General features: G+C 40.5%; 5 protein-coding genes across 7 annotated transcripts in view; 4 read left to right on the forward strand and 1 right to left on the reverse strand.

Moving 5' to 3' along the window:
• The window catches only part of LOC136415213 (high mobility group protein I-like), a 36,917-nt gene extending 35,827 nt beyond the window's left edge, over positions 1-1,090 (forward strand). Inside the window, exons 2-4 of one of the 2 annotated variants that reach the window (XM_066399682.1) lie at positions 261-374; positions 434-569; positions 628-1,090. In XM_066399682.1, coding sequence (XP_066255779.1) covers positions 270-374; positions 434-569; positions 628-728 — 342 coding nt within the window. In that variant the 5' untranslated portion in view covers positions 261-269 and the 3' untranslated portion in view covers positions 729-1,090. Of the gene's footprint in view, positions 1-217; positions 375-433; positions 570-627 lie in introns of those variants that run through there. The other variant, XM_066399683.1, reaches the window with a different exon arrangement.
• A 276-nt stretch (positions 1,091-1,366) lies between these two features.
• On the reverse strand, positions 1,367-5,184 carry Mer (ezrin/radixin/moesin family protein merlin). The gene is made up of 12 exons (XM_066399677.1): positions 4,994-5,184; positions 4,626-4,755; positions 4,362-4,570; positions 3,754-3,895; positions 3,617-3,702; positions 3,352-3,561; positions 3,173-3,300; positions 2,792-2,900; positions 2,597-2,743; positions 2,272-2,475; positions 2,053-2,219; positions 1,367-1,996 (listed from the first exon to the last, which is right to left on the reverse strand). The coding sequence occupies exons 1-12, from the start codon at positions 5,090-5,092 to the stop codon at positions 1,786-1,788; spliced, it is 1,842 nt and encodes a 613-aa protein (XP_066255774.1). The 5' UTR covers positions 5,093-5,184; the 3' UTR covers positions 1,367-1,785.
• A 171-nt stretch (positions 5,185-5,355) lies between these two features.
• Positions 5,356-6,849, forward strand: PrBP (Prenyl-binding protein). Its single transcript, XM_066399426.1, has 2 exons — positions 5,356-5,835; positions 5,890-6,849. Exons 1-2 carry the CDS (start codon positions 5,624-5,626, stop codon positions 6,143-6,145), a joined length of 468 nt encoding a protein of 155 aa, XP_066255523.1. The 5' UTR covers positions 5,356-5,623; the 3' UTR covers positions 6,146-6,849.
• A 407-nt stretch (positions 6,850-7,256) lies between these two features.
• Positions 7,257-18,003, forward strand: LOC136415081 (small G protein signaling modulator 1-like). 2 transcript variants are annotated; one of them, XM_066399472.1, is made up of 16 exons: positions 7,257-7,567; positions 9,514-9,660; positions 9,712-9,943; positions 10,000-10,204; positions 11,148-11,392; positions 11,443-11,678; positions 12,533-12,736; positions 13,475-13,585; positions 13,628-13,822; positions 14,576-14,771; positions 14,824-15,257; positions 15,314-15,543; positions 15,599-15,723; positions 16,165-16,459; positions 16,517-16,679; positions 16,732-18,003. In XM_066399472.1, exons 1-16 carry the CDS (start codon positions 7,516-7,518, stop codon positions 16,818-16,820), a joined length of 3,159 nt encoding a protein of 1,052 aa, XP_066255569.1. In that variant the 5' UTR covers positions 7,257-7,515; the 3' UTR covers positions 16,821-18,003. The 2 variants fall into 2 exon arrangements, with proteins under 2 accessions (XP_066255569.1, XP_066255570.1); XM_066399473.1 differs by having other exon boundaries at positions 13,634-13,822.
• A 141-nt stretch (positions 18,004-18,144) lies between these two features.
• LOC136415269 (uncharacterized) lies at positions 18,145-20,490 on the forward strand. The gene is made up of 7 exons (XM_066399789.1): positions 18,145-18,211; positions 18,262-18,489; positions 18,974-19,064; positions 19,743-19,877; positions 19,950-20,093; positions 20,148-20,361; positions 20,416-20,490. The coding sequence occupies exons 1-7, from the start codon at positions 18,145-18,147 to the stop codon at positions 20,479-20,481; spliced, it is 945 nt and encodes a 314-aa protein (XP_066255886.1). The 3' UTR covers positions 20,482-20,490.
• The last annotated feature ends 1,030 nt before the right edge of the window (positions 20,491-21,520 follow it).

Below are 21,520 nucleotides of genomic sequence, written 5' to 3' on the forward strand. Positions count from 1 at the left end.
ATCTAAATAACATATTTTTGTTATGCCATTTTTGGCATAGCGATAACAAAAATACCTGATACAGCACCGTATTTCCATTCTATTGAAATCTTTCTGATTATTACTGATTGTTGAAATAATTCCTGTATCTAATGACAATAACAAGAGACATGTTTTCATTAGTAATTCGTGGTCTCTAATTACTTTGAAGCCAATTTGGATTTGTTTATTATTTTTCTCACGATCGCCATATTTCAGACGATCTAGAGATCAATAAGTAAACATAAAAAATGTCTGACGACGCCGCTCCATCTCCAGGCAAAAGAGGCCGCAAGTTTGCCGCTGAGAAGGCCGAAATTGCAGAGAAGGCCGAACCCAAAAAAAGAACTAAAAAGGTAAATTATGGTAGACCAAACACGTGGGCAATGTGCCTAAGTTGCATTATCTCGTGCAGGAGGCCGCCAAAGATGAGGTCGACGAGGAATCTGATGGCGCTTCTCCGCCGAAACGAGGCCGCGGCAGACCAAAGGGTACTACCAAGAAGAAGGCTCCATCGAAGGCCAAGCCTGCTAAAAAAGCCAAGGCAACTGGTAACTTCAATAATTATTCTTTATTGTTGACATGGGACGATAACTGAAACTTTCGAAGGAGGACGCGGCCGGGGCAGGCCAAAGAAGAATAAAGAAGAGGAAGCTCCAACTTCTGAAGAAGACGACGTTGAAGCCAACGATGCTGAAAGTGATGAATAAACCAATAAGCAAAACTTTTAAAGTAAAAAATCAGATTTCTTTGGTGTTGTTAATATAAGTCTGATTTTTGAACTGAATTTAGCGACATTTGCCATTTCCTAAACAAAAGCGAAGCTAAGATGATACAATTATTGCTAGAACGTGGAATATCCATTTTTTTACCCCCAGATTGCAAATTGACTAACATTAAATATTTAAATCCTTAATTAGGATGTGCGAGTATAAGAAATGTTCCAATAAGGTTTTGGTAGATGTTATGTTGATGAATGTGTGTCAGTGAGTCTCATCAAAAATGTATAATTAATGTAGAATATTCGCATTACTTAAGAAATTCCCTTCCTAATAAATTATAAGTTTCCAAAGTGTGTTCTTTATCCAGTATCTATGTACTAATATAACCCAAAGGAGTAGCAGTCGTCAAACAAAGATAGCATGGATTGTCAAATAGGTCCTGCAATAGTGCGTCAGATGGTAATAGTATTAAGGAAATTTTCACCTGTATCAGGACTTGTTTATGCATTGCTCTGCTACCGTACGTCGAATTTATTTCTCTAGACTACAGTTCCTTTCGAAAAAGTCCTGTACTGAGCCTAAATATATACGATAAGTGATTATTGCGGAACATGACAAAAAAAATCTTTATATAACAAGATTTTATTTAAAAATAGTTCATTCTTGTAGATTATTCTAATTGAAGCTCCTATAAAATATGCTTTATATGTATTATTGTAACAAGTGCCTATTTTAAAACTTTCTGAAAATGAATAGTAGCGACCAAAAATTACTATTGAGATAGTTTTTAATAAAACCCGAACACACGAGACCGTAAAATAATTAAAACGAACACCTTCAGGCGAAACCCGAACTCTCTTAGTTAATTTTTAGCAAAAACAAACAACCCATCAGTTAAAATACACCTCCCAACCTTACCTGCGAAAACGCATCCTAATAAGGCACAAGTTAGAATATAACGTTAACGTAGAATATATACAAAAAAAGAAAAGCTCAAGATAGTTATACCTATTAGCAAAAAATAGCTTTTGGGCCTTAGCAATATTTACAATTCCTCGAAAAATGCTACCCGGCTTTTAGTGCTGCCACTCTTACTTTTCTTCAAAGTAGAGTACTTGTTTTCACCCAATTTTACTTGTTCGTCGTGTAGTTGATCGAATTCGGAGGCCTTTTCTGTTACCTTGAGGATGGCGATCTCCGACCGAAGTTCTCGCAGCTGACTCTGTAGGTGCTTGGACTTCTCCAGATACTCCACTCTAAAAAATATGTAAAATAAACAAGAATTCTATCGCGCTTAAAAAAAGACGCTTGCCTTTCTTTCTCAATCTCCAAGGAGAGTTGATCGGCATCGCCATGTGCAATGAGGTCGTAGGAATTCAAGTTAAAGTCTGGCGACGTACTCGTCTCGGTCTCCAATAGAGAGAGCTCAGAGTGGAGATTGTTTGGTGACAAAGGAGCGGAGTATAAAGTAGCAACAGACTGTTGAAATGGAAAGCAAATGAAGATGTAAAAGGTGGTTGATTCGACATACTGAGATAGGCGACGTGGGCGTAGACCCAGACAAGGTGCCGCGACTTAAAAAATCCAGCAGTTTCTCTTTGGCTTGTTTCTCAGCGGCCCGCGCTTTCAGTAGTTCGTCTTTGAGCTTATTGGCCTCGGCGGCCCGTCTCTCCGACTCTTCCACAAGGCGAGCGGTTAGAAGTTCCGCCTCGCGAGTCTTCCTCTCTAGTGTTACCTGAATCAAATTCCTTATTAATTCAAACATCCAACAACAATGTAGAATTAGCCAATATCATCATGTATATATTCGAGAATATACGTATATAGGGCCAACTTTGCAAAAATCCATTACCAACCTTCTCTTCATCTTTTTTCATGGCAGTCAGTCTCAATCTAGTAATTTCTTGCTCTGCTTCTGCGGCTTTTTGGCTCAATAAAGTAGCCTCCTCTTCGGCAACTCGACTTTTTTCCGCTAGTAGCTCAGCAGTCTCTTCAGATCTCCGCTAGGAAATGAATGTGAACGATGATTGCGAAAATAAACTAAAGCTTACCAATGCTTCGTTGGCTAATCTAATCTCCTCTTGATATTGTAGCAGCCTTTGCTCCATATTAGCTCTATCCCTCTCAGCTTCTTCCCTTAGTTGTTTCTCTCGAGCTAATCTAAAGAGAACAAAATTGGACATTTTAGTATTCTTTAATGTTATTAGAACTGAATCCCATAAGAATTTAAATATAATATCCACCAAATCGTCCAAAGAACGGCCATCCCCTAATAAAAATTATGGCTATTTATATTTAAAAAACTATCTCATATCTTGGAAATAAGCGTACTTTTCTTCCGTTCTTAATCTCACAACTGGTACTTATATTAATATGTTCTGATTTAGCATATGCTTTTTCTTTTAACTTCATATAATCTTCTATTTCAATACCTATTCCTTTGCACTTGTCTTCTTTGCTTTTCTTCTTTAGCTGCCGCTTTCATCTGCTGCAATTCCATCGAATCAGGTTTTCTCCTTCTCATGAAAAGATCATGATTACCCATACATAAATCTAAAATCTACCAAAGCCATTATTTCTATACTTGTAAGCATAACCACATTCAACATACCAGTTTGTTCATTCTAACTTTGTGGCTAAAGAAAACAAAATTCGGTGAGTTCTTGTCCACCGGTTTAATAATGAATTTCTTGTCGTCAAAACTGATGTGTCTTATTTCACTCCAGGTGAATGTAGTTTTTGGCTGCAATTTGTTCTCTTTCTCATAAATATTAAGCCCCAGAGCAGTCACTCCCAACCATAATTCAGTCTCTTTTTTATTCTATAAATCCCAAACTAACAGTAACAGGAAATTCAATTATTAAGTAAGGACAAACCTGTATAGGGAAATAGTTGACCCCATACATATCTAAATCTTGTGCAATTTTAAGGTACTCCATTTCAGCTTCATCTCTAGACATTCCTACAATCAAAATCATTTAGTTTCAAACCCAAATAAATAAATAAAATTCACCTCTATGATCAGCATACCAAACCCTTATCCTCTCCTCCCACATCTCCAGGGTCATCTGATATTGATCTATGACCCTTTGAGGTAACAAATCTTCACTAGCCAACATGCCTGGTTTATAAGTGTCTTCATCAAAGTCACCAAACTGTAATAACAATTAAAAATGACTCAAATAGGAACTACTGGAACTGTTAAGGACAATAGTTATTGGACAAAATTTTAGAATTGATTTTGCAATTCCTTCTTTAAGATATTGAGAAGGCCACATATTGGGACCATTAAGGATTCATTTATATACAAAAGGCAATTTATAAGCGTGCAGCTTATTAAAACATCATACATTAACTTCCACAATAACATAAGGCTATAGGAATGTGTGGAATTCAAATAATTCATTCTTATCAGCAGGAATGTGCATGTTTATTTATCTTTGTATACACATTTAATATTACTTTATCTGTTAAATCACTGCATTATCACATTTTAAGAGAAAAGAGCAATTTGCTCATAGACTCTAGCAAACAATAACATTTTTGCTAAAGGAATTTAAAGATCAGTGTCTCACCTGATCTTAAGCTTCCAAAAACCAATATTTGGAGGCCTGAACTTACCTTGGCTTGAACTGCATAACTAGCTAATAATACTGAAGCCTCAGGGGGACAGTAAATGTCCATGGATAAAATGGCCTGCTTCACTTGCAAAAAGAACAAATGCTGAGTGACCTCCTGCACAAGCTCTTCTGCTACTTCTTCAGGGTAAAATTTAGCTAGGAACATGAAGGAGGCCGTTTGGTGATTCTTTTGAATGCTTTGGTCTTGAACTGGAAAAACTATGATGAGTACATTGTCAGAGAAAATCAATATTGGAGGCCCTACCTTTCTTATCTAGTTTTAGCCAGGAGATGAACCCCTTGGAGTCTTCATATTGCAAACCAAAATACCAGGTTTCTCGTAGACCAATAGTCCTACAAACTAGCTCGAAAAGATCTCGTCCTGTGGCGCGCCACTGCAAGTTAGGGATAGGGGACATATCAGCACATTTTTTGGTCATGATTCATGTTAATTAGGAGTTCAGAAATAATGGATTGATATGTACCGCCTACATGAGAGTTTGAGAATGGCACAATATGCAAGTTTCGTTAATTAAGCATCCTAATTATTGGTGCGTGCGATAAATGGAATTAATAGTTTGCGAGAATGCTGGAATTTGTAGTATTTTGAGAAACATAAACAGACACACAGACCTCCAGATTGAACTCTAATTCGGCGTCCAATGTGCACACTTTCACCGGAAAAGATTTCCCGCATTTTTTCCTTCGAAACGGAGTCATTTTGTCGATCATAATTAACAAAAACAATTTGTTTTAATTAAAGAAAAACTACATTTTTGTTGTTTTGCTCATAAATTTATTTGGCGAATCGAGAAATTAATCACATTGACAACTTGTCACTGTCAATTATTACTTCAAATTCATTTGCGTCAAGATGAACGTTCAAGCATTGCTCCGTCTCGCTTCTATTTTCGCAATTTATGACCAAAAATGAGAGAGAAATAGGGACTCGCTAAGATTATGTGCAACCGTCAGTCCCTGTGAATAATGTCATTGTCATTAGTAATCTTTGTTTTGTTTATTTTTAAGTTTGTATTGTATTTTTAACACTTTTATCTGGAACTAAATCTTATATCACACAATTCTGGGGTGTTTGTTCTTCAGTGTTCATATTTAAAAGCAAATAAATCAGCAATAGCTACATTTACTGCGAGGCACAAAGCCTTTATTACTCACAGAAGCAAATTATAACCTCGTGTTAACATTGCTTGGGGGCACTCGACACACCTACAACTGTATGCTGGTGGCCCCAATTCGAATTTGATGAGAAGGATGACTGGGGAAGACGACCAACAGCGGGCCGGCCAAATATTTCAAGCTTTCCAAGTGAACTGGATAATTCTCCGAGACGCAGACTCTGGTAAGGTCTTCTGGCACGGACAGGAAGATATCAGTCAGCCCGACGTAGAACATGAGGCCCGAGTGCCCAAAAACATCCTCAAATGTCGTGCTGTATCTCGAGAGTTTAGTTTTAGGTAAGTCATCTCGTTTTGCCTTAGGATGGCTTTAACACAAATATTTTCTTCCAGTTCCAAAGAGCAGATACAAAACTTTCGGCTGGAACAAAAGGTTCTGTTTAAGGGAAGGTGCCTTGAAGAGTGGTACTTTGAATTTGGTTTCGTTATGCCAGAATCAACAAATACATGGCAGTCTATTATGGAGGCTGCACCTGAATCCCAAATGATGCCTGCCTCAGTTCTGAATGGCAATGTGATAGTTGAGACTAAGTTCTTTGATGATGACCTGCTCATTTGCACATCAAGGGTTAAACTATATTATGTGTGACTCACAGTGACATTCTGTGTTTTTCCTTAATTTTAATTCTGCGTAAATGCGGGCCATCGTTAAAATTCATTCCGTTCCATGCATTTGTTTCACTTTGAAAGTTACATCGAATACAAATTTAAAGTTAACAAAAGTAGGATTAAGTCATACACTATTTAGGCACTAATACTTTGGTTGTGTTAAGGCCATTTATGTATGGTATCAGATGACGGGATGTCAAGAAGTTTATATATATGTAGGATGTATATGAGGAAACGAGAATAGAATTGTTAACTCAAAGACTGCTGCTGCTCAAAGGCTGCTGAGCATTTTTAATGAGCGTTCCAACTATCTGGCATTGACGAAATTTGAATAAACATTTTGAGAGGTGCTGCTCTTTCTAGAGTCTTGGACTCATATAGGGCTATGCTCTTTAAAATTGTTATAAAGAGACAAAACTAGACGTATCTCAGCCTCAAAGACAACACAAAATGAGTTACTATGTGTTAAAATGCAATCCAAATTTAAACCTCTCATGGAAGAAGTGAGGTTTTTGGGAGTCATTTGGACCCTTATTTAACTTGGGAGGGTTAGTCTTGAATAAAAATTGTGATGTTTTGTTAATAAATGCTACTAAAACAGTTAAAGCGAGTTAATCGTTTGGACCAGTTTAAGCAATGTATTTTCTATGTCACGATTAAATGCAGCTTTTGTTAAAAATAAAATATGTTTCATTTTTCAAAGTGTAGATTATCAAACCAAGGAATCCCGTGCAGAGGGAAATTCAAGGAAATCGCAGTTTCCTACTGTAGTTTCACCTATTTGGCTTTGCAGTGATTAACGATTAAAGCGAATTTTGAACACTCATTATTTACTTGAAATAATTTTAACAGGTCAAAGTCGAGTCCTACTCGCGCCCTAAAACCAGTTTCTCTGACAAGTTAGATTTAACCAGCCCTCCTACTAAAAAGCCTCTTAAAAACACCTTATTCTCATCTCGAAATCACATCAATTACGAGCCAAACATATTTCATCTCTCCGCCCAACTTCCCCAAAAAGTCCCAATGCAAACAGTCCGTATCTAGCGGCACATGCGCCTCTCCCTTCCCCCCTTTCAAACAACTTCCCCAACGTATCGATCCCCTCGGAGTTTTCAAGGTGGCCCTTTTCAGGAGCCGTTTTTTTCAGTTTGTAGCGGACTTCGCAACTCTATTTCGTCAAAAATGGACGCGTTGCGGCGCGAACCTCGGCATCGCATCAGGGGCGTCGATAACGACGTCGGACTGTCGCTTATCGGACGCGAGTTAGCCCGTTGAGGTCACAGCTTCAGGGACGCCCCGGTATATGGAATAAATTGCCTGTTATTTCAGTTTTGCGGGGCCCCTTTTCATATGATATCCGTGTTTTCTTTGGGCGGGTTTAGCGTCAACATGTCGGCGGATGGTAAGTGGTTGGAACATCCCATGGAGAGAATGATAAGCCGGAGAAGTGTGTGTTTTTGATAGTAGATGCGATGTGACGTGACTGTGTGTATGGTTAGAATATTAATCGGCACTTCACGATAAGCCTTGGTTGAATTCAGTTGAACACGAACTTTCACATATGTGGAGGCATATTGTCAATAATTTACCATCAAAATTACGATCAATTGAACTGCACATTCTATTTGGAAAAATACACCAAAAAGTTCCCGTGAACGTAGGTGCGAAAACTCCTCATTAATAAATACAGTGTTTCTTGATAGAACATTTTCCTCAGAGAGTTTGCAATTTCTGAGATATTTAGTCAAAATTTCGAGTGCATGCAACACGTTGTGTCCTACTAATAGAGGGTAAATAATAGAAGGTCATATCTTTTTTGAGGCCAGCAGGGCCCGTTTTATCTCCACAAAGATTCACTTCTTGCTCAACTTAGAAGAATCACATCACTTGAAACTTCCAACAGTTTTCAAGTTATTTAAAAAATATGTTATTTCTTACGACGGTGTATATGTAGTAAGAAAGCACCCTTTTGCTCCCTAGGGAGGAAATAATTTGCAAATCAGTACGAAGAAAAAGTGCTGCTTTTCTCCTGTCAGTCTTACCGGTTTTCTTATATGTATGGAAATAACATTTGGTGCCTGTCGGCACCCAATTGCACCTGATGCTGCAACAATACATTACTCGCAGAAAACACGTTCCTTCGCAGAAAAGTTCCTTTTACTCCTTATAACGTTGACACCTGCCGTTTCGCGTCAAACCTGAAATTGTTCGGGGAAGTAAAAATAGCACTTTCTTCTCTTGTGCAAGAGAGGGTTTATGTGTCCGAAAACCTACCAACACGCGGGTGCAAGTTGGAAAAAGGAAAGAATATGGAAGCTACGGGCAAGCATCAATTCTGCCTTTTTAGGACTTCGCCCACAATGTTTCCATCTCCAGGAAGTTCATCCCGCATCTCCACAGCGGCATTTCCATGGATACCAGAATCTTGTATTTTTCCGTCCTTTCCAGCCTACATTCGAATGGGTGCGTCACATGTCCACTGCATACTCGTCCGCTGAGTACTCATACATACCAGATGAAACCAATCAGTAAAAACGCTGACTGCCCAACATCCTCTTTCCTTTTTACTTTCACGCTCATGGAATTTTGCGGACATTTCTCACATAACAAGGAACGTGAGAGACCATTAACGAGGGCAGTAAAATATTCCTTTCACGCCCCAATTGATGCAATAAAATGCACTTTTCTACACAGAAGTTTGAAATAGTTACTTGCACAACAAGGCAGGACAGCGCTACATTTACCCCGATAAAAGGTCGCTGGTCCGTGGGGACCTTGAAACTTCAAAATTTGAAACAACTGTCACCAAGATGGCCGCCGGGCTGTTGATGTTTGTTTGTTTTGCCTCGTTACCATGGATACCAATATGAGGCAGTGGAAAATGGGCTCATTTCCCTTATCGCTACGCCGGCAGCCCTCAGGAAATAACAGTACACGGAAATTTAGGGCCTTTTGACATTATTTTGGTCCAAAAAGGGCATCAAGAGAATTCGTTGTACCCACCCCACTGCATTTGAGTATAATAACGCACAAAATAATTCCCTGAAGCTTGTCGCCGTTATAATCTACATTAAGCGAGATATCTATGTTAAAGACACAATTAGCCCACAAAGCGTGTCAAAATTTGCATCTCTAGATTGTAGTTTGAGCGCCCCAATTCCGTTACAAATTATTGCCACATTAAGCGGCTCATAGTCCCCAGGTACATGACTTTGCTAAGCGAAGCTAATTAACATATAAGCTATACTTAGCTGCCTCCCCATATAGGAACAGAGCTGAAGACAAACGCGAACATAATGTTAATGGAGTGCGGTCAGTACATTTATGATTGTTTCTATTGTGGCGCAGAAAAGGACTACAAGGGGAAGTTGATCGCCGTCGTGAAGAAGGAAGTGAAGCAAGTAATGGAAGAATCGGTGACCAGGAAATTCGTCCATGAAGAAAGCGGTTCTGTGACCTCTCTATGTGGAGCGGTAGAAAACTGCTTGTCTCAAGGTATTAAAGGACAAACAGCTCTATGAAAATGAGGGTGACTGTGTGAAATAGGTCTGAGACGGCGCGCATTAGGTCTCTTCAAGACCTCCTCCACGACGGCCCTCCTGCACAAAGTGGCTAAACACTGTCCGGAGGCCAACAGGATTTCCAAGAAGGTGCAAGAACTGGAGAATGTGGACTCGAACAAGCGATCTAGTAGCAGTAGTGACAGTGTCACCAAGCCCACGTTGAAGAAGAACTTGTCGTTTCCTACCACTCCTTTACCAAGATATTTATGGATAAGGTAACCATCAACCAGGCGTTGCCTCCATGTACAACGTAAAGTTAAATGGTTTCCAGGTTAGCATTGTTTGATAAGCAGCTGGCTAAAATCATAGATTATTTGGTAAGCAATGCCACAAAGTACTACGACAAGGAAGCACTGGTTGCTGATCCAGACTACGGTTCCATTCTCAGCTCCTTGCTGGTCGGACCTTGTGCTTTGGACTATTCTAGGACTAAAAGTGTGGAGCACTTTTGGACCGATCCTCCGGCAGATGAGCTGGTAAGCTTGGAAGTTCTCTGGATAAGTTGGTTCCATTTCAGATTTCCCTGTGGTTTCGCCGGGATGTTCCACAATTTTCGTTTTCTAGATTTTCCGCAAATTTTCCCGTATAGCTATTTCTAATTTAGTCCGGTAAACGGGGATGCAAATAGGGATTTGGGCCGGATTACCAGAGGATTTGGCTAACAACTGAACCGATTAGTCGGACTAGTTTCCGCAAACCGTGTAGAATTGTTTGCGTGGTCAAATATCAGAAGATACTGGAAAATTGAAATTTAATTAAGTTTCTTAATTTTTTATTTTCAATTTTTATGTTTTATTTTTGCTTTTATGTTCTTCCTGTTTATTTTCATGTTCTTATTTCTTATTTTGATCTTATTCCATATGCCAATTTTCAAGTTCCTCCAACGAGTTCCGACAGGCCTTTCGCCATTCCTACCGAATCATCTCAACTTAGTTGTATTTCTGAATAACCATCTTATCCCTCGCAATCTCCCCCAAATTCATCTTTTTCGTCATTTCTAGAAAATATAATTTTCATCCTTCAAACCCAAAATCTGACAATCCTTGGCTTAGGGTAATTGCATAGAAAATTATCTTGTCCCAGCAAGGCCGACAGCAGAGAATTTACTGAGACGGGAATTTACAAATGTTATTAGGGACAACTGGGATATTGCAGGATTTAACCCTTCAAGGCTTAGGTGAAATGTAGGTATCGTAAGGCTTATTTCGAAATAACTTTCTCAAAACCTCCTCCGGCTCTAATTGAAGCTGTTTTGTTTACATTCAATTAACCCCCCGTCTGACACTCTTTCCTGCTGGGAATAAAAGGCTCCGTCAGTATCCAGGTGTAAACAGCTAAATTGCATCGTTCCGGGAGTCCAGCTCTTAGAAACGTCTCCATCTATCTGGCGTTTTTTGGTTGAAAGCTTTCTTGCTTCAGGTCAAGATGCACAGGATATCCAGCAGTCACTCAACGCCACCCTCAGTCCGAAGACCCATCCTGAACTTCGGCAGGTCTTTAAATACCTCTTCTGATGATCCTTTGCTATCCAGAAACAACTCTCAACATCTGGCTAAAGATTACGTGGAAAGTCTGCATCAAAACTCCAGAGCGGCCTTACTTTTCGGGAAAAACAACGTGCTGGTCATGCCCCTGAAGGACGAGGTGACGGAGCCGATGCCAGGGTGAGGAAATCGACCTGTTGACATGACTGAACAAGAAAAAATTGTTTCAGATATTTGAGCTTGCATCAAACTCCCTGTGGGCTGACCATCAAGTGGACTCCTAATCAGCTGATGAATGGGTTTACGGACGATTCGCAGGACAAAAGCGTCTTCTGGGACTATGCCTTACAAGTGCAGCTGGACGAGATTGTATACGTCCATTGCCATCAGGACAGCGAGGCTGGAGGAACCATAATTCTGGTAGGCCAGGATGGAGTCCAAAGGCCTCCCATTAATTTCCCAAAGGGTAAGGTATCATAAATCAACGTTCAGTGCCTAACAAAAGCCCTTTTTACGCACTTAATCGAAACGCGATTAGCCTCTTTTGATTGAGACTCGAGGAGCATCGTCGCATTTCAATTTCTAACGCCTTCAAACCGGCGACAAATCGATGACTCTTTGTTAAACAAGCTGGAAATGGGAATCTGAAACCGCTCGCAATTCTCTCCATCTGAATTAAATTGGAAATTTATTAGGAGTTTTGTGGAAACTTCCTTCGGAGTGTTTAATAGTGCAGAAGTTTCGCTCTCTAAAACGAATTAAAACGTTTCTGAGATGTTGGGTCGGTCAAATAAAAATGTAAAAGGAAAATGGGTTGAATCATTAGGAAGGCGAGGCCCATTAATTAAAGTTAAATTGCAATCAGTCGCTGTGGAAGCTGCTTTGAGGTTAAGGCGGTTTTACGAAGTTAGGCGAGGAATTGCTGGAGCTCAACCATGAAGATCTAAGTAACCATGATGGATACGAGGTCGTTTAAATCGTGAAAGAGGTGCGCAGTTTAGAGCTGTTAAGGTTCAGTCTTGAGTTTGGTTTAAATATTAAAAGTTCCGTTTCTACATAGAGGGTCTTGCAATAGTCTAATGGGGACAGATCTGGTGAACGTGCTGGCCAACGTGTCTCCATTGCTAAAAATGACTCCACCGGGAAATATTTCTCCAATACCTAAGCCTTAGCTTACTTGAGCTTACTCAATAAGAACAAAGTTGCTATCACAACTGAAAGTAATCTGGCAGCAATATATGGTCTTAAGTGAGCTAAAACTTAGGTTGCGCATAGCTTAAGCCTCATTTCCACAACCAGACCTAAATTTGTATGTTTTAGGAGGTCATATGTTAGCCTTCCTCAGTTGCCTGGAAACCGGGTTGCTCCCCAGAGGACGCCTGGATCCACCGTTATGGTCACAGAGATCCGGGGCTAATTCCACGACCAAACGAAGGAGACCCTTGCCTGCCTTGTCCGAAACTGAAGAGACCACCAAGGACTACGTCTTCAGGATAATCGATAATAGCGACCATAAGGACCTTTGTAAGAGCCTTTTTTGATTTTGAGGCTTGTTCAGGGCTTCATAATTACCTATTAAGAGGGAATGCGGTAACGTTGTTCCAGGGATGCTATTCAGGAGAGTAATCCCTTTGGAAATGATAAAGCTCATGGAAATACCTTGCAGATAATGTTGATGTATTGGTCTTTAGGGCGCCGATGCTTGGTGCTCCACCAACACGAGAATTTTCATAAAAATGGAGAGGCGAGCCAACGGCTTTCTCCGACTTTATCATTTCTATGGAGATTATCTTGATGGCAATGGTAAATCGCTAAAGCGAAATTGATGGGTAGCATGTTGCTAGGAAAAGATAATGTTTTTAATTGTTACGAAAAGCGCTATTTCCGCACTCGTTAAGAAAAGAGTTATGTTGACAATCTGCAGGTCTCGTCGTAAAATATCGTTCTCCAACGAAAGTCGTTGCATTTGTTGTTCTAAATAAAACACGCGATAAAATTCCTCTTTTTCCTGTTTTATGTCGGTTTATCGAGACTTAAACCACGCGAACATTCATTATTTCTGAATCGCCCACATATCCGATATTTTATTAGGAAACATTAAACTGTGCTCACCTTCCTGGATTTATTGTCCTTTCGGAAAAGTCAAAGGTCGGTCGTTAAATGGAAAATGGAACATTCCAACAGCATCCATAAACTAACACTCAAACTAATGACTTCGGGTTTACACGCTCTTTAATAAAAAAAAATGTATATAATTTCCAGTAAAGCGAAAGGACTTGATGGACACCAAGGCGTCCCTGCCTTCAAAAGTGAGGATGCAGCATTGCAGCACAAGCACCAGCTCGGAGAGCTCTACGAAAAGCTTTAGCTTAGGTACCGAGGAAATTTTTGCCTCTCAGGAAATAACGGATGCAGTTTCAGACCAGCAGAGTGTCCCAGACAGCCCTCCCAGCGTGTACATTCAAGCAGTATGCGACTCCATGAAGAAGCAAATAATTTCCCGAGCGTTCTATGGATGGCTTGCGTATTGCCGCCACCTTTCCACAGTCCGCACTCACCTCAGTGGGTTGGTTAATGGAAAAATCATCAGTGGGGATGGGGCTTCTGAGGGTAGGATGGCTAATGGAAACATGGGTACTAAGCGGATGTTTCGGTACCAATTGTGACATTATAATTTTCTGGAACGGTCATCTCTCATGTACCAAATTCTGAAGTAAGGTACAAAAAACATTATTGATAATATTGACTTATCGACATAATCGATTTATTGGTATTATCGACCTATCGATTTCTGATCTAGTTAATAGTTTAGTACAGGGTGATCTCAAACTTCCCGCCCTACGTATTTTTCTTTGAATGCTCTGCAGGACGAATATGAAGGTTCCTTTGAAGGGACCAAGATACGGACCAGATTCTAAGGAAAAACTGAATTTCTGTTTTTGGATGAAGCACAGCAATGTTTTTCCAGAATATTGGGCTGGATAACACTCCTTATGTTAGTAAATCTTGGAGCCGGGGTCAGGAATTATAACACAATTCAGAATTTCTCACCTTGACTGCCCATAGAGAAATCATTCAGAACTAAAGAAAAGCTAATTTTCGGGTACTCTTATTGAACTCTCCTTAAAAGAAAACTCTTTAGATTCTTCAGTAATTAAATCTGGTAACAAACCTATGGTAAAGTAGCACTTTGTGCATGAAACCGCCCGCGTGCGGTAAAAAACTTTACCGCACGGAAATCTAAGCGGCAAGTACCCCAAGTTTAACACGATCACACACTTTCCAAATATCGTAAGAATGAATAAAATCCGCTTGGTACCATATTTCCTTCGGGCACTTTAGTTAGGAGCATTCTCCGTATAGGCATCACCATGGAGAAATGGGCGGAACTATGCATAGACGGAGTGGTGTCCGACTTCGAAGAGGTCTATAGGTTGACTTACTACGGAGGAGTAGCTGAGAGTTTGCGGAAAGGCATTTGGCCTTATTTACTGGGCCATTACAAGTTCGGCAGCACCGCGGAGCAGCGAAGAGAGCTAGATGAAGAAACGAAGCAAGCGTAAGCCAATTTTCAGCAGCGTTGCCGCAAGTGTCCCTTTCCTTCCATCTAGTTATGAAAACATCATGTCAGAGTGGTTAGCAGTGGAAGCGATTGTTCGCCAGAGGGATAAAGAAGATCAAGCGCACGCCATAGCTAAGCTGAGCAGCGAGAGCGTTTCCGGGGATCAAGTGCCTAACGAGATAAAACGGGAGTTAAGCAATGAGGTGTTTGAGGATGGAATAACGGACGATGAAGATTCCTCCTCTACGGAAGATAGAATAGAAGAAGCGAACTGCAGGAAAACGAGACGAAACACTATTAGGTACGAGAGCGATGAAGAGGTGGCCCAGGAGGGGCGTATCAGTGACAACGAGAGTTGTACGCACGATCCATCTGTTAGAGTACAACGTAGCGATGAAGATGCCTTATGTAGCAGTAGCAAGCAGAGTTTAGATGAAGGGGAAATGTCCCCGAACCGTTGTGATAATAATAATCAAATTTGCGGTAAAGTCCCATCCAAAAAATCGAGCTTGTAAGACGTCTATTTGATTCTTTCGCAGAAACTTCGAATCCAACAGAAGACCTAGACTTCGTTCATAACGTCATAGTGACGAACGCCTCAGTGGACATCACCACAGTGGACACAGAAAGCCCTATAAGACACCCGATGGACGCGGTAATTGAAGAGACCCACTCATCGCTGGACACTTGCATCGAAACCCATGGATTAGTCAGCCCTGGGAGATCGGCTTGTGTATCTCCCGCTAGTTCAAATGGGGGAATTTACAGCGTAAGCTAACTTTAATTTTGAGCTAAAATTGCTACAAATGGGCTTTCAATTCTAGCAAGAATTGCTCAAGACGTTCGGTCTCAACCTCCATAGAATCGAGAAGGATGTTCAAAGGTGCGATAGAAACTACTGGTACTTCGCCAACGAAAATCTGGATAAATTAAGGAATGTCATGTGCACGTAAGTTTCGCCTAAAGTGGGGGAACCAACGCATTGAAAAAACAACAAAATTAGAGGAAGTTACTTGATACGGCCCTCATTAGGAACCTGTTTGTGCCCTAAATTCAACTCTTTTTCAAAGGCGTAAGTTGACCTTTTTACGGGGGCCCCAAATCGCCATAGTCAGTCCCGCATGAGGGGAACAACTACTATAAATAAGAGTGTAGTCAAAAACAGAGAAAGGCTCAGTCATTATGTTGGGAACTAATTGAGCAATCTGATCAAAAGCCCTCCGACTTAACTACCGAGTTAAATTAACAGCAACAGATGGAAAAGTCGTCAAGTGGGTACACATACGGGGACATGAACACCCTGTATATTTTCCCTCAAAAGTCCTTTTTCCCTTGGGACACTTAGTGCAATAATTAAATTGGTCTGAAAACAAATCTTCCGCTCTTCCAGCTACGTCTGGGAACATCTGGACATCGGCTACATGCAAGGCATGTGCGACTTGGTGGCCCCCCTGCTGGTCACTTTCGACGACGAATCGCTCACCTACGCCTGTTTCTGCCATCTAATGGAGCGTATGATTGAAAACTTTCCCAATGGAAATGCCATGGACTGTCACTTCGCTAACATGCGCAGCCTGATCCAGATTCTGGATGCGGAAATGTACGAGCAAATGCACGCCCATGGAGATTACACCCACTTCTACTTCTGCTACCGATGGTTTCTGCTGGATTTCAAGCGGGAGCTGGTAAGGGGAAGTTAAATTTGGTTAAATGGACGCAGAGATTTTTTTAATTGCCCTCAGGTGTATCCGGACGTGTTTTCGACCTGGGAAGTGATCTGGGCTGCCCAGCACGTATCCTCGAGCCAGTTCGTGCTTTTCCTGGCTCTGGCCCTCCTGGAGACCTACAGAGACATCATCTTATCCAACGGCATGGATTTCACTGATATCATCAAGTTCTTTAACGGTGAGTTAATGCATTTTCTCGAAGGAGTTCATCAGGGACTTATCTGTAATAGAAATGGCCGAGAGGCACGATGTGGCCGCCCTGCTGAAGTTAGCCAGGGAGCTGGTTCTGCAGCTTCAGCTCCTGATAGAGAATAAGTAGGTCCGGGACTTCTAATAGCACAAAGAATTAGTTATTAGGGATTTCCGATAGGAGTAGAAAAGTACCAATTTTTATACGGCCAAGGAGGTTTTTGTTTTCCACCACTGGTTGGGGAACTGCGGTTTTTGTGATCGAAGAATTCTTCTTGTTTATTGGTCCAAAAAGTACTGAGCTTTTGTTGTTGCGACGTCTCAATATCAGGAAGATTTACAGCACGTGCAAGGAAAAACTATATTTTTGTGATACTTACTAGCTACTACACTTCAAACGCAAACTTAATCATAGTTCATAATAGGTAAAAGAAGGCTTAGGGGGTTAGACCTATGCATGGGGTAGCCTCTAGGTGGTATTTAAGTCTCCAGGGACTGGAAAAGGAGGATTTTAACTAATCTCAAATCTACGGTGCCAAAAATGTACAACGCAAATATCACGGAATATCACTAACTTAAACTTGTTCTTAGTTGCGTTTACCTTTCTTATTGGTGCTAAAAAGGAATCTAGAAAACGAAAGTTTTGCCAGGTGAAAATCTCCGCTTTCAGCGATCGAATAATCTAATTATTGTCGGTAAGACAGCATCATGTAACATAGAGATTCTATCCAGCTACTATAAGTAGCCGTAAAATGTATGTATCATGTATTTGCATAAGAGTGTTTGCATCCATTATAATTTCTATATTTTTCATATTTATAGCCTAAAATATCCACTTATTCCATGTTATACATTGAGAAATTTTATATCGTCATTTGTAAATGTGTTACTACGTATTTTAATGTCTATTTTTCCCATATCGTCAGAGTGGACTATATCTTCCTATTAAAGAAGTCTATTACGCATAAAAGTATATTTTTCAGGAGCCTATTTATTATAATATTTACTATAGATTGCCGATTCCGGCCTTTTTCCAACTCTGTTAACGCCTCACCAAGAAAATTAACGTACAACCTTTAATGACTGTGATCACAAGCGTCCGGCTCCACTAATCCCCCCTTATAAACCCCCCACCCAATCAACCCTGCTGATTGAAGCTCCCCTCTACATCCAAAGCCCCTTACGTGAGCATCCTCAAAATGCTCACTTAGCTACTGGCGTCACCACATATCACTACAACTGATTGAGTTGTTTTTTCGAGGATCTAGTCTAACTATAAGAAATATTATAATAAACGTTTGTATAATAGAGACCTTCAGGCGTTTCATCCTCCCTCCGGAATGCCTCCTGAGCATACATTTGATCATCCTCTATCCCCATAGCTACGTCAAAGTCATTTGCAAACGAACCCAGCAAATAGCTCGAAAACCAGCTCAAAAGCTCTGCAATCCGGCATGGAGCCGCGACAGTACGTGCACATGGGGCCCAAGCCTGCGGAAAAAGTGTCCTGCATATGGAGAGGTTTATTTCTGCCCTTCTTTCAACACTGTAAATTCCTTTTCACTTCTCAGCCGCCCACATTGTCATATTCGTGCTGTTGATTGTGTCCAGCAGCGTAGCCACTGTCTGCATTTACAACATCCTGGACATGTACAAGTTCAACTGCATAATATACGCGGAGATCTCCTTTGAGAAGAGCTACGAAGATCGGTTTAAAAGTGTGTCGAATTCCAGCGAAGCAGTGAATAGATCCGCTGTGAGGAACAGTGCTCCAGAGAAGCCTGGAAGATTCGCTATTGGTGAGGATAATCTGAGGGTGATTAGTTCATAAGTCTGTAACTTCTAGAGGACAGAGTCTACAAGGTTTATCTTCTGGCATTCTGAGCTTCTAGGTTGAGTCCTCGACTGTCTGAAATATGAGTAAATTCTGATGACTCTTGTCGAAATGCGAGGGGTTAGATTGTGACCGCCTCATGACGTGCCAAAAATGGACTCTAGAACTTGACCAAGTTCACAAGGCCGTAACTTCTAAAGGAAGAATCCCGAAGGTTCATTTTCCGGCATTCTAAGTCTCTAGATAGACTCTTCAATTGTCTGAAATAGTATGAGTTCATTCTGATGTCTGCTGTGGAAATGCGATAACAGAGAATCTGACCAACTCATAATCTGCAAAAAATTGTGGGAGATAATCAAAATTGAATTTCTCTTCTGATTTTTGATGCCCTTTTCAATTAAACATAATTTTTCCAATTTTTTAGAATTTTTCTCTTTATTTTTTTATAGCTTGGGCCGATATAGCCCGCGCAGCCAACGTTGACAGACGTTCACCGTACGTAAAAGACGGCTCTAACAATACAGGATTTTTGAACATGAGGTAGATATTTCCCACAGCAAAGGTATATCCCATTCATGTGCTATGTATATGCGGTTTCATGTAAATACATGCGGTCCAACTCTCACACATACATGTATAAAATATGAACGTATGCACGTGCTCGACAACCGCAGTTGTCCGGATATCATACATGTATGTTATGAATATGAGTATCGCATTTATGACCATTGACTGTGCGGTTCCGCATCTTAAAGAGATATATGCCATGCATGTTCTAGGAATATATCCCAACGAATATACACATATTCAGGTCCTACATTCAATGGCTCGGTAGACCAGGTAAATCTGTTATTAGGTTATGAAAAATTGATCATGGAGTCTAAGTAACTACTAGGCTCATGGAACCTATTGATTATGGGTGAAAGAGGGTTGGAAAGGAGGAGGGGTGAGGGGGGTTAGGTTCACTGAATCATATATTTTAAACCTGTAGACACTGTTCGCAAGACGTTCCGATAAGATCCAGGATTAGAACTTCATACATTTCAGCATGGAATTTAGCAACAGAATATGCCAATTAGCACAGAAATGGGATATGCGTAGCACATGCAGTGGACATGTCTTTCTGCATATCTTCTGCATATGCACTGCGTATGAATATACTTTTGATGCCATGTGGAACTCATTTTAAATTTCACAATCCATCGATTTCCTAAATAGAAAAACGGTGTTCGCCACCATTTACATTTGCAACTTGATGTTCTTCGCTCCCCTCGCCTCTGTCATAATGTGCATCTTCTTGGTAGCCCTAACGGGCATGGGAGGAAAGGGAGGGGCAGGAAATCCTGGGGATGTGTAAGCATTTTATTTTCGTTCAACTTAAGGTACTGTGTAAAGAAAGGTTATTGTGGAATTACCAAACTCCAGATTACCAAACCCTTGGGTCTGCGTTTACCCCTTCTTAGGCTTATGCGCCTTCATCATGATCTTAAGCTTCATTGCCACTAACCTTTTTCACAAGGGATTGGGGTTATTTTGCCTACGATATTCTGAGCTTACCAAGACCAAATCGTAAGTAACAAAAATGATAAATGATTGTCGTTCTTTGGAGGTAATAAATTTTAGGTGTTCTAAGCTCATGGACAGTTTCAACGTTCAATTTTCTCCCGGCCGGAAAGGCCCCCCGAAGCCTTTTTACATGAATTATTACGTGGGAGGTTATGCAATACAAGTCACTTCAGCCTTGTGGGTGCTACAGTCGCTCGTGTACCTCTTTCGGATCTTTTGTTTGGCGGATTTCTCCTTGTATCTCACGAGCATTACGATCAAAAATGACGATGTAGGATTTCGCAATAGCTCCCAGCCGAAGAGGCATCATTATGGTTTTTTTTAGGTGCCCGATCCGAAAACGGCCAGTGTTGCCTTGAAGGTGATGGATTCAAAGAATAAGAAACTTTAGGCTCTATGTGGGGATTTCCAGAAAAATCCAGTTTTTTTTTGAGTTCTTAATTTAAGATTTTTTTAATGAATTCAGCTTGAAACGAAAGATATTGCCCTTTTTGTCTGTGAATTTCAGTAGTACATAACTTTAATGATAATGATTAAGTGTGTCTCATTCAACACCAACAAGAAATTCCATATAAAACACTTTAATAGAGGAATGTCGACAATCGCTGGATAAGAGGAAGAGACAAGCCCAGTGCCATGGACAAAGGAGAAGCAGTGCGAAAAGCGCTGACATTTGAAGCAGAAACGAAGAATACAATCAATAAGTGACCGATATAACGAAATGAGAGGAAATTCACCAAGAGCCGAGCTAAAAATTTTGTTAATACTTAGGCAAAATTTCGTGAAATTCGCAGTTTCAAAAGGACCAGAAAGAAGTCCTTCACCGGTTCGACCAGTGGAGGCTGAAGAAGCGCTCATAAGTCTGCAGTATTTCCTGGTAGAGTCATTTTCAACAATGGAGAGATACGTTGGCCGGCACGCTCGCCAGATCTGACCCCATTAGCCTATTCCAAAGCACTCACAACAGGATTTTTTATGTTTCAAATTTTAATTTGACTGCCCTGTATATGGAAAGCTTAGCCGTTGCGCATCCCTGTTAAGATGACCCTTTTTTTCTTAAAATTCCTCAAGGATTAAAGTTTGTCTATCCACTTAATTAACAATGGTATAATGGAGGATGAAAGAGTAACGGGTACCCATATTTTTTCGGTTTTCACGTCTGATTAAAACGTTGATTAATTCCCTCATTAACGATGCTAGTCTGCTTTTTCGAATTGCTGATTAAGTTCCTACAGTTTCATTGACCCTACAACCGCCCATTTCTCTAATAAAACGGCAATTAATTTTCAACGATTTGTTATTCAGTTATCAAAACACTCAGCTCTCTAGCTATCTCGGCCTCTTCATTAAAAAAAACCATCCAGCTAATGAACACCGGTACTGACGAAGTACCTTTTTCACCTAATGGAAATCGAAGATCCGTTCCATCA

The sequence above is a fragment of the Euwallacea similis genome, chromosome 19, assembly GCF_039881205.1.
Source record: "Euwallacea similis isolate ESF13 chromosome 19, ESF131.1, whole genome shotgun sequence".
In the NCBI taxonomy this organism is placed as follows: Eukaryota; Metazoa; Arthropoda; class Insecta; order Coleoptera; family Curculionidae; genus Euwallacea; species Euwallacea similis.

What these genes read in the sequence shown, in the direction of transcription:
- Mer (XM_066399677.1), bottom strand. Translation starts at nt 5,092, where the DNA reads ATGATCGACAAAATGACTCCGTTTCGAAGGAAAAAATGCGGGAAATCT. An exon ending in AAGTTAGAATGAACAAACTG is followed by an intron (nt 3,301 to 3,351) that starts GTATGTTGAATG and finishes TGGCTTTGGTAG; the next exon opens with ATTTTAGATTTATGTATGGG. An exon ending in AGACAAGTGCAAAGGAATAG is followed by an intron (nt 2,901 to 3,172) that starts GTATTGAAATAG and finishes TGTTCTCTTTAG; the next exon opens with ATTAGCTCGAGAGAAACAAC.
- PrBP (XM_066399426.1), top strand. Translation starts at nt 5,624, where the DNA reads ATGAGAAGGATGACTGGGGAAGACGACCAACAGCGGGCCGGCCAAATA. An exon ending in TCTCGAGAGTTTAGTTTTAG is followed by an intron (nt 5,836 to 5,889) that starts GTAAGTCATCTC and finishes ATTTTCTTCCAG; the next exon opens with TTCCAAAGAGCAGATACAAA.
- LOC136415081 (XM_066399472.1), top strand. Translation starts at nt 7,516, where the DNA reads ATGATATCCGTGTTTTCTTTGGGCGGGTTTAGCGTCAACATGTCGGCG. An exon ending in CGTCAACATGTCGGCGGATG is followed by an intron (nt 7,568 to 9,513) that starts GTAAGTGGTTGG and finishes ATTGTGGCGCAG; the next exon opens with AAAAGGACTACAAGGGGAAG. An exon ending in CCAAGATATTTATGGATAAG is followed by an intron (nt 9,944 to 9,999) that starts GTAACCATCAAC and finishes AATGGTTTCCAG; the next exon opens with GTTAGCATTGTTTGATAAGC.
- LOC136415269 (XM_066399789.1), top strand. Translation starts at nt 18,145, where the DNA reads ATGGAGCCGCGACAGTACGTGCACATGGGGCCCAAGCCTGCGGAAAAA. An exon ending in GCAGGAAATCCTGGGGATGT is followed by an intron (nt 19,878 to 19,949) that starts GTAAGCATTTTA and finishes ACCAAACTCCAG; the next exon opens with ATTACCAAACCCTTGGGTCT. An exon ending in GAGCTTACCAAGACCAAATC is followed by an intron (nt 20,094 to 20,147) that starts GTAAGTAACAAA and finishes AATAAATTTTAG; the next exon opens with GTGTTCTAAGCTCATGGACA.